Source organism: Sceloporus undulatus, chromosome 1, assembly GCF_019175285.1.
Source record: "Sceloporus undulatus isolate JIND9_A2432 ecotype Alabama chromosome 1, SceUnd_v1.1, whole genome shotgun sequence".
Lineage (NCBI taxonomy): Eukaryota > Metazoa > Chordata > Lepidosauria > Squamata > Phrynosomatidae > Sceloporus > Sceloporus undulatus.
The window spans coordinates 34,744,880-34,759,119 of NC_056522.1; the positions used below are offsets into that span (position 1 = coordinate 34,744,880).

Here is a 14,240-nt window from a genome sequence, read left to right on the forward strand (position 1 = left end):
AACTGTAAAAAAATTACTGAAATTCTGAAGAGGTATTTCATATTCTCCCCATGCTTAAATTTGTTTTTGCACTTCCTCAGAGAATGTCCCCATGTGTAACAAACTTGGATTAACATGCTATGCTAGAATGAACACAAATACTACATCTATCAAAACATTTTTGGTTAACCCTGCCTCAGTTGCTCATATGGAACTCTTTTTTTCCTGGCATAAATGATAAATTGTGTCCTAGTGCTTAACATTGAATGAGTCCTACCTAAGGGTAAAATCCAGTGTTGCATGAATGGACTTCCACTTTTTCCAAATATGTTCTGGAAAACATACCCTCTTCCCCCAACTTTCCCAGATCATCTGCCCCTCCATTTCACCTAGGAAAGCTGGTTTGTTTGTTGGATGGATAAATTGGATACCATTCTGGGAAATGGGGAAAGGTCAGAGGATGCAGGAATCCACAGTTCACATTACGGATTCATTACTTTTTCATGATTTATGTTTTTGGTATAACTACACTTTGATTTTTTTTTCACTTTCCTTTTAACCGTCATCCAAGTATATTAAAATGTGCATTGTGTTCAGGGGTATTTTCTAATCCTGTAGGAATTCCAGCTTACTGTAGGTTAATACAAGGGTTAGCTCTAAAGGTTTGGCATTAGCTCTGAACATCTTGTATCTCCAGAACCCACAGAGAATTCCAGTACCCCCTTCCCACACAGTACCAGTTTATCAATAACCAGAATATATAACTTCTGCTTCTTGCCATCATGCCTGGCCAAAATAAAAGGCAAAGCATGTGTTTTGTCCCAGTGCATTACACTGACAATGGCAAAAAAGTAGTAAGAGTTGAGATACTACATGAGGAGGACATGTGTGGCATGTTGTCACATCTCCCCATTCTACTCCCCTTCCAACCCCCACTTCTGAAGTGACACAAGCCCTCTCCACACAGCTCTTCACATGTCATTGTTACTGGAGAGCAAAGAGATCAGCTGAGACACAGCTAGCCACTTTTCTGTAGCTGGACATGGTGCAATGATGTCATTTGCAAGGGACCTCCCAAGGACCCTGAAAGTCAGTGTGAATGCCAGTTGTAACCCATCCTGCTACAGATCAATCACTGGATATCTCCTCACTGAAATCCCCTTGCTCCCCAGTGACAAAGAACTGGCCATGGAAGGAGGGGCTGTGGATGGGTGGGAGTTTGGTTGTTATTCAGTTGGTAAAGAGTTCCCACCTTCAAAATGACCATAAAAATGGGTTACAACAGGATAAGTTGGACTTTTCCTATTGTAACTCACTAAACAAACCAATACATGCCAAGTGGCTGACACTTAAGGATGTGTTTGGATGACAATGTTATAAAATGTCTGTTTTGTAGGTTGAATTCTGTTTGGCTTCTGTACCAAGTTGTGACTTTGTGGGACTAAACTCCTCACCTTTGGGAAGCCTTGTTACTTTCCTTCCTGACTGGGTTCATCCCCATCCTTTGCTGCCTGATGCTTCATCAGTTACTAATGTTACACAACCAGTCTTCCTCCTACCTTGAAAGAATCTTCTCATTACTTTCATTATTTCTTAAGAGCCTTTGGTGCAGATTGTCCAACCCTTGTTGAAATTTGAAAAACAAAACTGTAAGATAGCTATGGGTGTCTCAGTGAATGATGTTGATATTTTTACAAATAATTTCTTATCAACAAGGTTTCCCCTTGCAGAAGCCATGCTAATTCTTTAGCAATCTTTTCTTCTTCTTCTTCTTCTTCTTAAAAATCTGTTTTCTGTTGTCATTGTTGTTATCACCCCTGTGAATGAGAGACCTCCAAAATCCCTAATCATCAACAGCCCTGCAAACTGAGGGCCATAGCTTTTTTGACTGAAGCTTCTAATTGACAGAATAACCCTCTTTTCCACCTGTCTTCCACTTTACCCAGCATTATTGTTTTCTCCAGTGAGTCTCCTTCTCTCATGATTTGCTGTAAGATCCATTCATTTGTCTTTCCAGCAGTCCATGGTATCCATAGAACTCTTCTCCAGCACCACATTTCAAATGAGTTAAATTTCTTCCTGTCAGCTTTCCTCCCTCTCCATCTTTTACGCCCATACATAGAAATCAGAAATACAATGGCATGGATGAGTCTGACTTTGCTATTTAATTATATGTCTTTAGACTTGCCTATGTTGTATACATTTCTTTAATGCTTTCTAGAAAACTGGCTTTGCAATTTCCATAACCCATATCCTCCCCCCAGCCCCTGCTGCCAATGCTCTTTTTCCTTCACTTTCTAATCTTCTAGGCTGTTAATGGTGCAAACCTTATAGGCTACACATGTTTGCTCAGAGGTACACTGAGTAAGTGGAGACAAGATTACAGCCTATATATATATATATATATATATATATATATATATACTACCATTTATACTACCATCATCCTCTGCAGCACAATCCTACGTGTGTTTAGTTGGACATTCTACTATATGATTATAGCCTTAAGCAATGTCAATACCCAGCTCCTGAGCGCTTATCCTATTCAGAGTATGCTGAAATAAATGGATTTATATTTAAATTGGGAAAACCTTTGTCATAATTGGTGCTCAAGATTTACAAATCTGCCAGAAATACTACTATAGCTACTAATAAATTGAACACAACGTATAAATCAATCAGAAGGGGAACTAAAAATTAAAGAAATGTATTTGAGAATGTAATACAACAAACATTCACTCACAGATACAAAAGTTGATCATATGACTAGAAAATGGCTTTTCATGCTTTTCTTATATTTTTCCCGAACACAAAAAGGAATACACATAGTACTAGATACAGCAAGGGGAGTCCACAATAAACTAATGTTTGCCTTTTTTAAAAAATGGCCTATTAAATGTAGATCAATACAGACTGACAGAATTCCTCTGGGACAGCGTCTCCCTGCATCTTCCCAGGGGCTGAACTCTTGTGTTGGTGGAAAAGGTTTTAAAAGAAATGTCCAAGTAAGGGACTACATGCCATTAGCCTTTACACTCCCATGTTTGGAAATTTTGCTTCTTATTTTAATGTTGGAAAAGCAATATACAAACACCATAACCCTACAAATATTCAAAGATACAAAAAATAATATAGCAAATGCTTGACTGTCAAAATAGTCTGGATTCTCCCCCCTTGCTCCTGAGTTTAAGTGTACCAGGTTCAAACTGGATTTGATATTTTTAAGCCCTGAGTTTGGTATCAAATAATATTTTGCTTGTATTCTCAGGAAAATAAAGAGATGAGATAGAAAATTCTTCAGTGCAGCAAATCCACACTGCTCTGTTTTGTTAATATATTTGAAGGCTAACTCTAGCAAAATCTTTCCAAAGAAATCTTGAAGCCCAGAAGATAAATGATCCAAACTGTGCTCTCTTTTAATCTAATCCATAACTAGTAGTCGCAACCAGAGTAGGCCCATTGTATCCATGGGATGTATGTGTCAGTTTACCAATCGGCAGTTGATTCAATGGGTCTGTTCTAGTTGGAACTGAATGGTTTTTGTACATACTGTGATCAGACACATAAACAACTTTCTTCAGACAGGGAAGGAAAGCACAAACCAGTGAAAAGTTCTCATGCACAACCTTAAGTTTCAGATCACCATTAGGAAATGTGACAGTAGATGCACCATGGAAACGGTGCATCAAAACCTCTTCTTTTCTTTTCACTAGCATAAGAGCTGGTAGCTCTTTCTAGTTTTAAAGAGCTCTTGGCAACAGAAAAGATAAATTTATGCAAGCCCGCCCTACCATGGCACTGAAGAGGAGTATGCTAAATTATCTGCATGGATGTCTTTATTCCTCACAAGAATGGAGGCTTACCTCCATTGCTCTGAGAAGCAGCTCATAAGGGTCATCTAATTACTAGTCTCTAAGAAGGTACAAACGCCCCAGACAGCAAAATATAAATTAGATTAGCTCCCACTAAACAACTGTCATTCCCGTCTCCCACACTCACAAATTTGGGCTGGATTTTATAGTCAGTGAGGTTCAGCTTTCCCACCTCCTATTTTAGAGGCAAACCTGTGGCACTTTTGATGTCCTCTGATGTCCATAATGCCTTGTCCATGCTGGCTGGGGTTTCTGAGAGCCAACTCCAAAAGATCTGGAAGAGCAAAGATTCCCCACCTGCCAACAGATCAATGTGGGCTCTTTTATACATACATGGTCAGCCTTGTATGAAAGGTTTGCCATAACGATCAGCAGTATATCTTTGTAGGAATTCTTCGACTGCTCCAGCTCATGACACTGTTGTCACAGCTGGCTACCATTTGGAAAAGAGCATATTCTACTATCTTGTGATGTTAGCTGTTCATTTGAGATTTTGTTAAACTGCGTGAATTCTGTGTAGGAGTAAATGTGACAATGTTGCAGCTGGCTGTCAGAATTTAAGAGTATGGTCATGGGTACAGCAATTGCTTTTTGTGGATCCCTAGTTATACTGCTAGAGAGCCAGCATGTTCTCATTGGACTATGACTCTAGAGACCAGGGTTTGAATGACCATTCAGACATGGAAACCCACTGGATAACCTTGGGCAAGTCACACTCCCTCAGCTTCAGAAGGAAGAGGCAAACACTCTCTGAACAAACCTTGCCAAGAAAACCAGGGTCACTCTAAGTCAGAAACAACTTGAAGGCACACAACAATGCATATGCTGCTCAATAACTGGCTGGAGCTGTTTAGGAGATTGGTTTAAACAGGGGTAAGAAACTGGGGGGTTGGGGTCCACATCCCTCCATAGAATCCTCAAAGGGACATATACACCGACAAAATACACATTTCTGAAAAACTTTGAAATATGTTTGTGCTCAAATCTAGGGCAGTGCTCAAGATAACCCCAGGGGCAGTGGGAACAATTTCACCATATTTTTGGTCCCCTTGGACTATGTAAAGCCTAGGAGAGTCATCTTTTCCAACAGGAAGTGATCCAGAAGTCAACTTTGGGGTCACTTCATTAAAAAAAATGGCCTGGACAGAAATGTGTCAAAACTGACTCTCATAACCATTGGGGAACATTTCAGGAGAAATAACATTTGGGCAGCCTATGTCTGCACTATTCCCCCTTGGTCTATAGAGTATGTGCATCCATGTTAGTTACAGTGGGAGAGATATCTGGAAGATGGTTGGAACAAAAACAGAGCTGATATTCACAATTACTTTCTGGGCTTCTCTTTCAGTTTCAGTCTACAGAAGACACGCTAAGTTTTACGTAGTTTTTCACACAGCATACCACACAGCTGGCCATATGTATTACTAGAGGTCAGTTTTGTATGAAAAGTTTGTTATGCACGCACACAGAGTGAAAAACACGAACAACCACAGAGATGTATAGAAAAGATGTCCAAAATGTGTTCATGTGAATTCAAAACAGAACAGAGCCAAGAAAGGGTACCATATAGGAGACAAAAAAGGCCCATCGAAAAGGGTAAATAAATAAGTAAATAAATTAATGAATGAAATGATCTGTTTCTAAAATGTGATTGTTATAAATAAAGTCAGTAGTCCTTGGTACTCCTGAATTCAGGCATGCTCCATACTCTCCTGGCAGGATCAGTGCCTCTCTCGACATCTTCCGAAATAGTCTTGATATCGCTGCTGAATGGTGAAATCCTGGCTCGGGATTTGAATGTTGTAAGAGAGAGGCTTGTTTTGTGCTTTGTGTTCCACTGTCTTGCAAGCTTCTTTGCCTCTTCTTCCTCTTTGCTCTTCTCAATGGCATCCTGCAGAACAGAACGGAAAAGCCGAGATACTTCCGAGGCTTCTGGTTCATATTCAGTAACAAGCTGACGAAATCTATTAGGTAAAAAGAAAGAAAGAAAGGAAGACCCAACACATAGTTCACACCTGGAATGGAACATGTACAAACATTTGAACTTTAAATCTATATTTTAAAACAGGGGTAGGCAATCTTTTTGAGCCGGGGGCCGGGTTGCTGTCCCTCAGACAACTGGGGGCCGAAGCCAAAAAATAAATAATTAAATATTTTTTTTTAAAAAACTAAACATATAAATAAACTAGGACAAATGTAGGACAAAATTTTCAAATGGAAGACACCTTTTTTAAAAAAATGGAGGACACGCGAAAAAATTTGCTGATTTTTTAAAAAAGTGAATATAAATGCATGTTTCTGAGGCTTCTATAGACAATTGCCCCCCAAAGTCCCCGGCGGCAATCGGCGGCAGGACCGGGCTGGGGCCGGTCCCAAGGCCTTGCCGGGCCGCATCCGGCCCGCGGGCCGCAGGTTGCCTACCCCTATTTTAAAACAAAGTGGGAAGTGCTTCTGTAAAGAGGTTGTTCATCTTGTGTGGAATTTTTAAGCTACTATGAAAAAAATAGCAAAATAATTCATAAATAATGTAAATTTAAGTAATTTTCAAAAATCCAGAATTGATATATCAAGCAAAGAAAAAGATGTGTCCGGCCATATTAAGTGAAGCAAAGTTGTAAGTACTTTAAAAGAAAAAAAGCTGTGGAGCATTGGAAGATATAGGATCACACACACAATACTCTCAAAAGAAAACGGGAAAACACATCTTATTAACAAGTTTGAGATGTAGAGAAACAAATGTGGGGTACAGTCAGGGAAGGACAAATTACTTTTCCTATCAGTTACCATTAAATGTATAGAGTCTTACAGACAGACAGGCAGGAATCCTGTTGGGCAACTGTGAATCCATAACCTACAGTTACACCTTTGTAATTGCTATGTATTCACGATTCCTTTGCAGCCCCTAGTTTAGGAGCTATGTAGGGATTGTGAAAGTCCCCTAAACCACACTTACCATTAAGCAGCTGCTAGGTCCATTCCCATCAATTGGAAAGCAGCTGCCTTGTTTCCACACATGCCCTCACAAGTGATCTCTTTTTTATCTGTTGCACTGGAGATCACTGGCCCTTTGGGCTTCTCCAGATGGCCCCTCCCCATGACACAACTACTTGGTAGTTTTTCATTGACATTAGAACCCCAATTCTGAAAGGCTAAAATGCTCTCCCCTAAGGTTTAGTTACTGGCATGGAGGTCTTTAAGTTAAGATATGCTGGCATTTTAGATTCTACCATTTTTCATTTGTGGAACAAATACTATTGGAGCAAACCCCTTCTGAGAAAGTAAAGGAGAGTTTTCTGGCCTTGTCCTGGGTGTCAACATCATACACTAGTTGACTGTATTGACTATAGGTGTGATAGGGCTCACACACAGACACCAAGGTGAGAAAATGTGGTACCATCCTCCTTTTGCAACAAATCAGCCTGAACAATAAGGATTTACCTAGGTCGCAGCAACAATGTACCATGGCCACTGTCTTTTAACTCTCACAACAGAGAGAGGGAAAGGTGTCACCATACCTGATAATGACAGGCCCACAATAGGAGGGATGTATTTTGGAGCACATGTCCTCCAGCTGCAGACGCTCCCCTGGACTGATATCATAACTATGCTTTGGGTAGCTAACCAGCCAGCCATAGTCAACACCCGTCTTTATCTTACGATACTCATTTTCTCGCTCTCGCTGCTGCTTCTCCGCTTCCTTGATCTGCCAGCCAAGCTCCATCATCAGGGTCTCTACCACCATTTCTATGGGGCTTCTCTGGGAAATGCGACTGGAGGGTTCATTCCATCCAAACCAGGAGGCCAGTGACATGCTTGCTCTCTCTTGCTCCCCTTCCTTTCTCTGCAATGGGAAAAATCAAGAGTTGTACATATTCTACCAATGAATCAGTTTATTTATATCCCACTTTCTTCCCCAAGAGTGGAGTCTCAAGGTGACTTAGGGCCTGAACAGAGAGGCCTAACTAAAGCTGCTTTGGGTCACTTTGGAGGTATGCTGTTTAAATGATACATGCATCCTAAGAGGCCGGAAGCTGTGCCAAAGCCATGCTCCAGTCCTAAGGTCTGGAGTGCAGCTTTGGCACAGCTTCTGGCCTCTTAAGATGCTTGTGTCATTTAAACAGCATATCTCCAAAGTGACCAGGTTTTATAAAGAATGACTTAGGGAGCTGGGTATGTTTCACGAGGAAAGAGAAGACTGAGAGGCGACATGATAGCCATCTTTAAATATCTGGTGAAATGCTATGCAGAAGATGGATCAAGCTTGTTTTCTGTAGCTCCAGAGGCTAGAACATGAACCAATGAATTCAAATTACAGGAAAGAGACTGCACCTAAGTATTAGGAAGATTTTTTTTTTTTTTACTGTAAGAGCTGTTTGACAGTGAAATAAATGGCCTCAGAAACTGGTGGACTCTCCATCTTCAGTGGTCTTTAAACAGAGGTTGGATGGACATCTTTCAGTGGTTCTTTAATTGTGTGTTCCTACATGGCAGGAGGCTGGAGTAGATGATTTTTGTTGTCCCTTTCCACTCTTAAGATTTTACGATTTTACCAGGTGGAATAGAAAAGTCTTCACTTGATGGTGAAAAGACAACAGCAAGGGAACTTCCCTAGGAAGGGAGTTGCACTTGGTGCACTTGGATAGATAGGAAATGGGAAGGCAGGTACTTGGCCTTCTCTAGCTTAATCAATACGCCACCAAAGCAGGATTTTCTGGCAGAAAGAAGTTTCTGTTTCCTTAATTACTACTAATTTCATCTTGCCCTTATATTTTTGAGAAAGCAAATACATATGCAACTATTCTGCCAGGGAACAGAATTAAAGACTTTATAGGTCTCTAACAGCATCTGCTGAAAAAAACAAGACTACAGAGGGGGAAATGATGTTATGTGTACCCAGTTATTTTCCAACTAATAACCTATGACAAGATGCAGCTATCCCATATTTAGCAGGCAGAGAAAGCCTAAGTGGTCAGCAGCTGCATAAAAGACTAAGTGAAAATCTTCCCAGTTAATCCCAACACCTAATCCTTCTAACAGCAGGGCACCATGTGGGCATAAATCTATTCTCCATCTCTTCTCCATCCCCTTTGCATGTAGAATGATTTATTTACCCATTCCAGCTAGACAACCCAAAAGGATACCATGATTGATACTGCCAAAAGCTCCACAGAGATCTAGGGAAAACAGCAGGGTAGCTTTCCCCCACCAGGGTGATTGGAAAAGGTTTCATTCCAAAATGAAATTGGGAATGTATCTACAGTCATAGTGTTTCCAGCTAAAGCCTATCTCAAAGCCTAAGATTTCACGGTCAAGCCCTATGGTCTAGGTGAAACCTCTTCCAGTGTCATGGGGGCAGGCCCTGGTGATGTCATTAAGCATTAATCACAGTTGCACAGACTATGCCATACAAATAAACAGGAAATCTAACAAATGAGGATAACATATATATGCAGTTTTTAAGCCAATGCTCTCACCTTGAGATTCCTCCCTTTGGCTTTGGGGGTCCAACCCTGAGATGTGGGAACCCTAGTTACAGTAATTTGATATCACTTTAACTGCCATGGCTCCATCCCACACAGTCCTCAGTATTTATAGTGTAGTGATATATTCAGTATTCTTGGTTAGTTGTCCTCACAATTGCAGTTGTCAACATGTCAAGTCCTAAGAAATGCCACTTCCAATCTAACTTCCGGCCCAAAACTTTGGTGACAGCCATACAGCCTCAGGCACTGGGTGGCCATTTGTCCACTAGTCCAGCCCAACAGCCCGTCAGAGGCCGGGAAAGAGCCGGTGGGGGGCGCCAGCGTTGGAGGCCTCCCTGCTGGCTGTTTCCCGGCCCCTGACGGGGCCCAGGCCCCATCAGAGGCCAGGAAAGAGTTGGCGGGGGGGGCTGCCAGCGCTGGAGGCCTCCCCCTCTTTCCCAGCCCCGCGGGCTCCTTCCCGGCCTCCGCGGAGGCCAAGAAGGAGGCCGGTGGCCCACCAAAGCCCTCGCACAAGGGGCTCGGTCCTGCCGCCGATTGCCGCTGGCGCGGGGCCTTTGGCAATCGGCGGCAGGACCGGGCTTGGGCCGGTCCCCCGGCCTTGCCGGGCTGCATGCGGCTTGCGGGCCGGGGGTTGCCGACCCCTGGTCTAGTGGATCCAAGCTTCACAAGGGTAAAACACTGGTACTTTTTTTTATTAACAGAGACAGTGACCACCCGCATTGACTTCACCATTCCTTCTAGGCTTTTTTTCCAGCAACAGTAATCATTTGTTGTGTTGCAGATATGGGATGCAAATAACTGGAAACCGAGGCCCAAGGTAGGAGAGGAATACAAGCTTTATTCCATCCGAAGACTCACAGAGGAATCATTTCCAGAGCCTGTGAGCTCTGATCTATGCCCAAACATCTATTTTTATAACAGTAGAACAATAGGAGGCTGGGCTTCACACTCATCCACAGACATACATTCCATATAGAGCATTTCCTATGACATATTACATTTGTTGTCATTTCTCTAGCTGACATTTCCAAATGCCTAAACACTTGTTTGCAAAAATCAAGAAGTGAAACTTCAGACTCTCTTATAAATATTGCTAAGTTGCAAATTGTTGTTGGAGTCTGGCTTGTCTGAATGAGTCCTACCGAAACCAGACAGATGGGAGGGGGGAGAGTGATCACAAAAGTCCATCTCCCTTCCTTCAGCAAATTTTTGGCTAACACAGCACATCTCATGTCTACACACTGACCTTCTGACATTTGCTTTTTATATTATCTTAACCAAGCATCAAGCAAGAAAACATAAGCCATTAGCTTTTCTATATATCTCTAGCAATATCCACCTCAGTTGTAAGCAATTTTGGTTATTATGCAAAGTATTTTAGGTGTTTAGAACCCCTTAGCTTTACAGAAGACCTCCTCCTGGTGAAGATGCAAACTGCTAGAACAAGTTTGTTGATACAGACAACAGAAATTTGCTTACATTTCTGGGCTCTTCTTGATGATGTGACTATAGGGGCTATGGTGGTGAATCATATAGTTGGAAGATGATGGGCACTACTCCAGAGAGCCACAGGGGCCTTTCTTGGGATCCTACTGCCTTTAGCAGTGAAACAAGCATTGACTCTGAATGGGATCTTCTCAACTGTGGTGCCCCAAATCTAGCATACTTCCCCCACGAAGCTCTTCTGGTGCTAACCCTGATCTCCTTCTAGTCATACTATTTGACCCAGCTTCTTAGATGATTTTGCCTTTTTAAAAACAAACAAACAAACAAACAAACTTGTTTTTACCTTAGATTAGAATCACAGAGGTGGAAGAGACCACAATGACCATTCAGACAAACCTCGTGTCATGCAGGAACACAAAGTGAAAGCACTCCTCCTGACAGATGGACGTCCAGCCTCTGTTTAAACCTCCAAAGAAGGAAACACTATTCCACTGTCAAACAGCTCATATTGTCAGGATGACTTGTTTTCAAGTTGCTGAATAATGTGTTTTTCACTTGCTGAACATAAGCATATCTTTGGCTGCTCTGTTTGTTTCTATTGTATTTCTTGTGCTTTGATGATGTTAGCTATTCTGAGAGCCCTTGTAGAATAGGAAAACAAAGGAGCCTAAAACCAGAACCTGGAAAAGTTACTTTTTAGAGATTACAATTCCTAGAATCTCCTGGCAAATTTCCTAGCAAACAGTCTCCTGGTACGAGATTCTGGGAGCTGTAGGCCAAAAAATAATGGCTAGCATTCTTGATTGCATTTACAGACTTGTAACTGCCTTGTATTAAGTAAGACTATGTAGTTACAAGTGTGGCACTACTGTCATGATCATAAATGCCCATCCAGCCCACCTTAAGACACACTAGGCAAAGGAAGTTCAGTTGGAGATCAGGCCACAAGAAGGATGAAATTTGCTGTCCCCTCCCACCAAAAGTATACAAAAATCAGAATTCTTCATTGCAGCCTTGCTTGCTGGTGGGAGGGAACTGGACATGTCATCTTTCTTGTGCCCCAGATGTCAGCTGAACAGACCTCCTTCGCCCAATGCAGCTGTTAACTATTAAGACAGGTTGGTTATCAGGCCAGGAGACATTACTTACTTAAGCATATATAGGCGAGATACAGACCGCCCAAAAAGGACCGTCTCCTGCTGCCCTTGTTTGCTCCGCAAGGAAGCCGCAGCCTCCAGACCGTGGGGCTTCCCCGCAGAGCAAAAAGAACCCTTAAAAAGCGGGTTCTTCTTGCGGCATGTTTGTGACGCCACAATGCGCCAATGACGCACTTGTGGCATCACAAACGCGCTGGGACATGCAGACACTAAGCGTTCATCGGGTCAAAATGGCGACACCTGTGTGTACAGGGCACAGCCATTTTGACGCCCCGTCACATGCTAGGGGTAAGGCCAGTATGGGCGGTGCGCCCTCGGCCAACCCCTAGCACGTGACGGGGGAACACTTTAGGCCCGTCTGTAGAGGGCCATAGTTTCAGTTTCAAAACTGAGTTGAAGAATATCCTGTTCAGAGAAGCATTCCCAGACACTGCGTGACTATTATTTGTTATTTGACATTTTTAATTTGTTGCCTACTTTACTATATTGAATGCTTTCCTGTATTGTTATGTATTATTTATATGTATTAAGCTATTATTTCTTAGATTGTACCCCATGGGCAGGTTTACTTTATCTATTTTATTGTTTGTATGTACAGCGCTGTGTAAATCTACAGTGCTATATAAATAAAGCATAATAATAATATAACTAAGTAGGAAATGCAGAATATTGACAAACTTTTCCAAGATAGAAGATGTAGATCAAGACTAAGTCTACTTGCTTGCCATTCTTTAACTGTGCTGCTTCATAGCAAAACAGAGGCATGACCTTGCTTGCAGATACCCTTAGGCCAAGAAGGGCAAGTGGCCTTGGCCTTGTGCACAGTTAAAGATAACAAACCAGAGGTGAATCGTGTCACTATAAAGCCGGTTTATTTGCCCAATCTCTTCCTCAAGATCTTTTCAGCTACAGGAAGATCATCATAGAGAAGTTTGGTGAGCTGGGCCCATTTGTCATTTGCTTGATCACAGCATGCGGGAGAATACACAGAGTAGTGTAAATGCTACTGGTGTTTTCAATTTAAAGTTCACTTCAGGGCTAATCATCAGATTACCCACTGTAGCTTTTCCATTAGGAAGAGCTAAAAACAAATCCATAAAGCTCAAGTTTGGAAGAGGATTTTCAAAGCTTATTCTGAACCAATTTTTTATTTACTTAAAATGTTTTTGTGTCCTGTTTTTACTAAAACTTTGTGATGTGAAATCATTAATCCATGCTGCCATTCAAATGAATACCCATAACTATGGACAAACATAGAGCATAATCTAACAAAAAGTTTGCTGCAAATACCATTGAACCATCTTGGCTTAAACTATTTGTCATGGCTTACACATCACTGAGCTTTATTTTGGAATCTGCGGTAGTTCGTGATTTCACTTTTGAGAAACTGTGATCACAGCGATTATGAATTTTAAAATGACACTGAAATGACACCTTTAAAATCCCATGATAGATTTGCCTTAGAAATTACTTGAAGGCATACCAACATCTAAAAACTGTCAAGGACTAATCCAGTGAACAAGGCTTAATTTCCTATAGGAGAAATGTACAGCTTTATGCCTGCCTTGAAAAAAAATCTCTAAAAGCCCCCAGACTTGTATGACTTTCAAAAGTAATATTTTTAATGTTGGTAACAGCACGATATTGGAGAAAGAGTAATTACATATTGACTGCTTCAGATGATCTGTAGTGCTGGGTTTGTAAAGATGTGTTTAACAGCTCACAACATTTTCCACCTGGAAGCCCTCAAAATAGCATGACAGTTAAAATGGTATCAAAGTGCTATAATTCTGTAGTGTGAAAAGTCAGACAGCTATTAGTTCTACCAGTCAAAAGGATTGTGCAGCTATCTGTCTTTCCTAAGTAGAAAAAAAATGTAAGGAAAATAAAAACCCAGACTTATCCATGGGTCATATCAAAATCCATGATTTTGACCGTGAAACCTTCCCTCGACTTATATATGAGGTTGACTTGTACATGAGTATATACAGTATATTGTATATGGAACTGAGCCCATACTTACTTGTCTTATGGGACAAACATTATTTTTTAGATGCAAGATTTCAGACATGCACTGAAAATCATTCACACCTGAAACTCTTGTATTTGCTGTGCTTGCATTCCTTTGGTCACTTTGCCTCCCCATTTTCTTTAGATGCTAAAATAATTTCTAAATTCTCAACTGAACTTTTAAGTTACTGCAACACTAGAAGTTTGGAGACCAAAGGAAAATTTCATTGGAGGGCAGAATTCTTATTTCTAATTACCCTGTTTCTATTATTATCTAATTCTTATAGCCTCGC

General features: G+C 41.3%; 1 protein-coding gene across 4 annotated transcripts in view; it reads right to left on the reverse strand.

The window, feature by feature from the left end:
- Positions 1–2,595: 2,595 nt before the first annotated feature.
- RD3 (RD3 regulator of GUCY2D) overlaps positions 2,596–14,240 on the reverse strand; it is a 30,479-nt gene continuing 18,834 nt past the window's right edge. For all 4 annotated transcript variants that reach the window (XM_042449829.1, XM_042449575.1, XM_042449747.1 and 1 more), the window contains 2 exons: positions 7,367–7,692; positions 2,596–5,815 (listed from right to left, as the gene is read on the reverse strand). In XM_042449829.1, the coding sequence (XP_042305763.1) occupies positions 5,518–5,815; positions 7,367–7,662 (594 nt within the window). In that variant the 5' untranslated portion in view covers positions 7,663–7,692 and the 3' untranslated portion in view covers positions 2,596–5,517. The remainder of the gene's footprint in view (positions 5,816–7,366; positions 7,693–14,240) is intronic.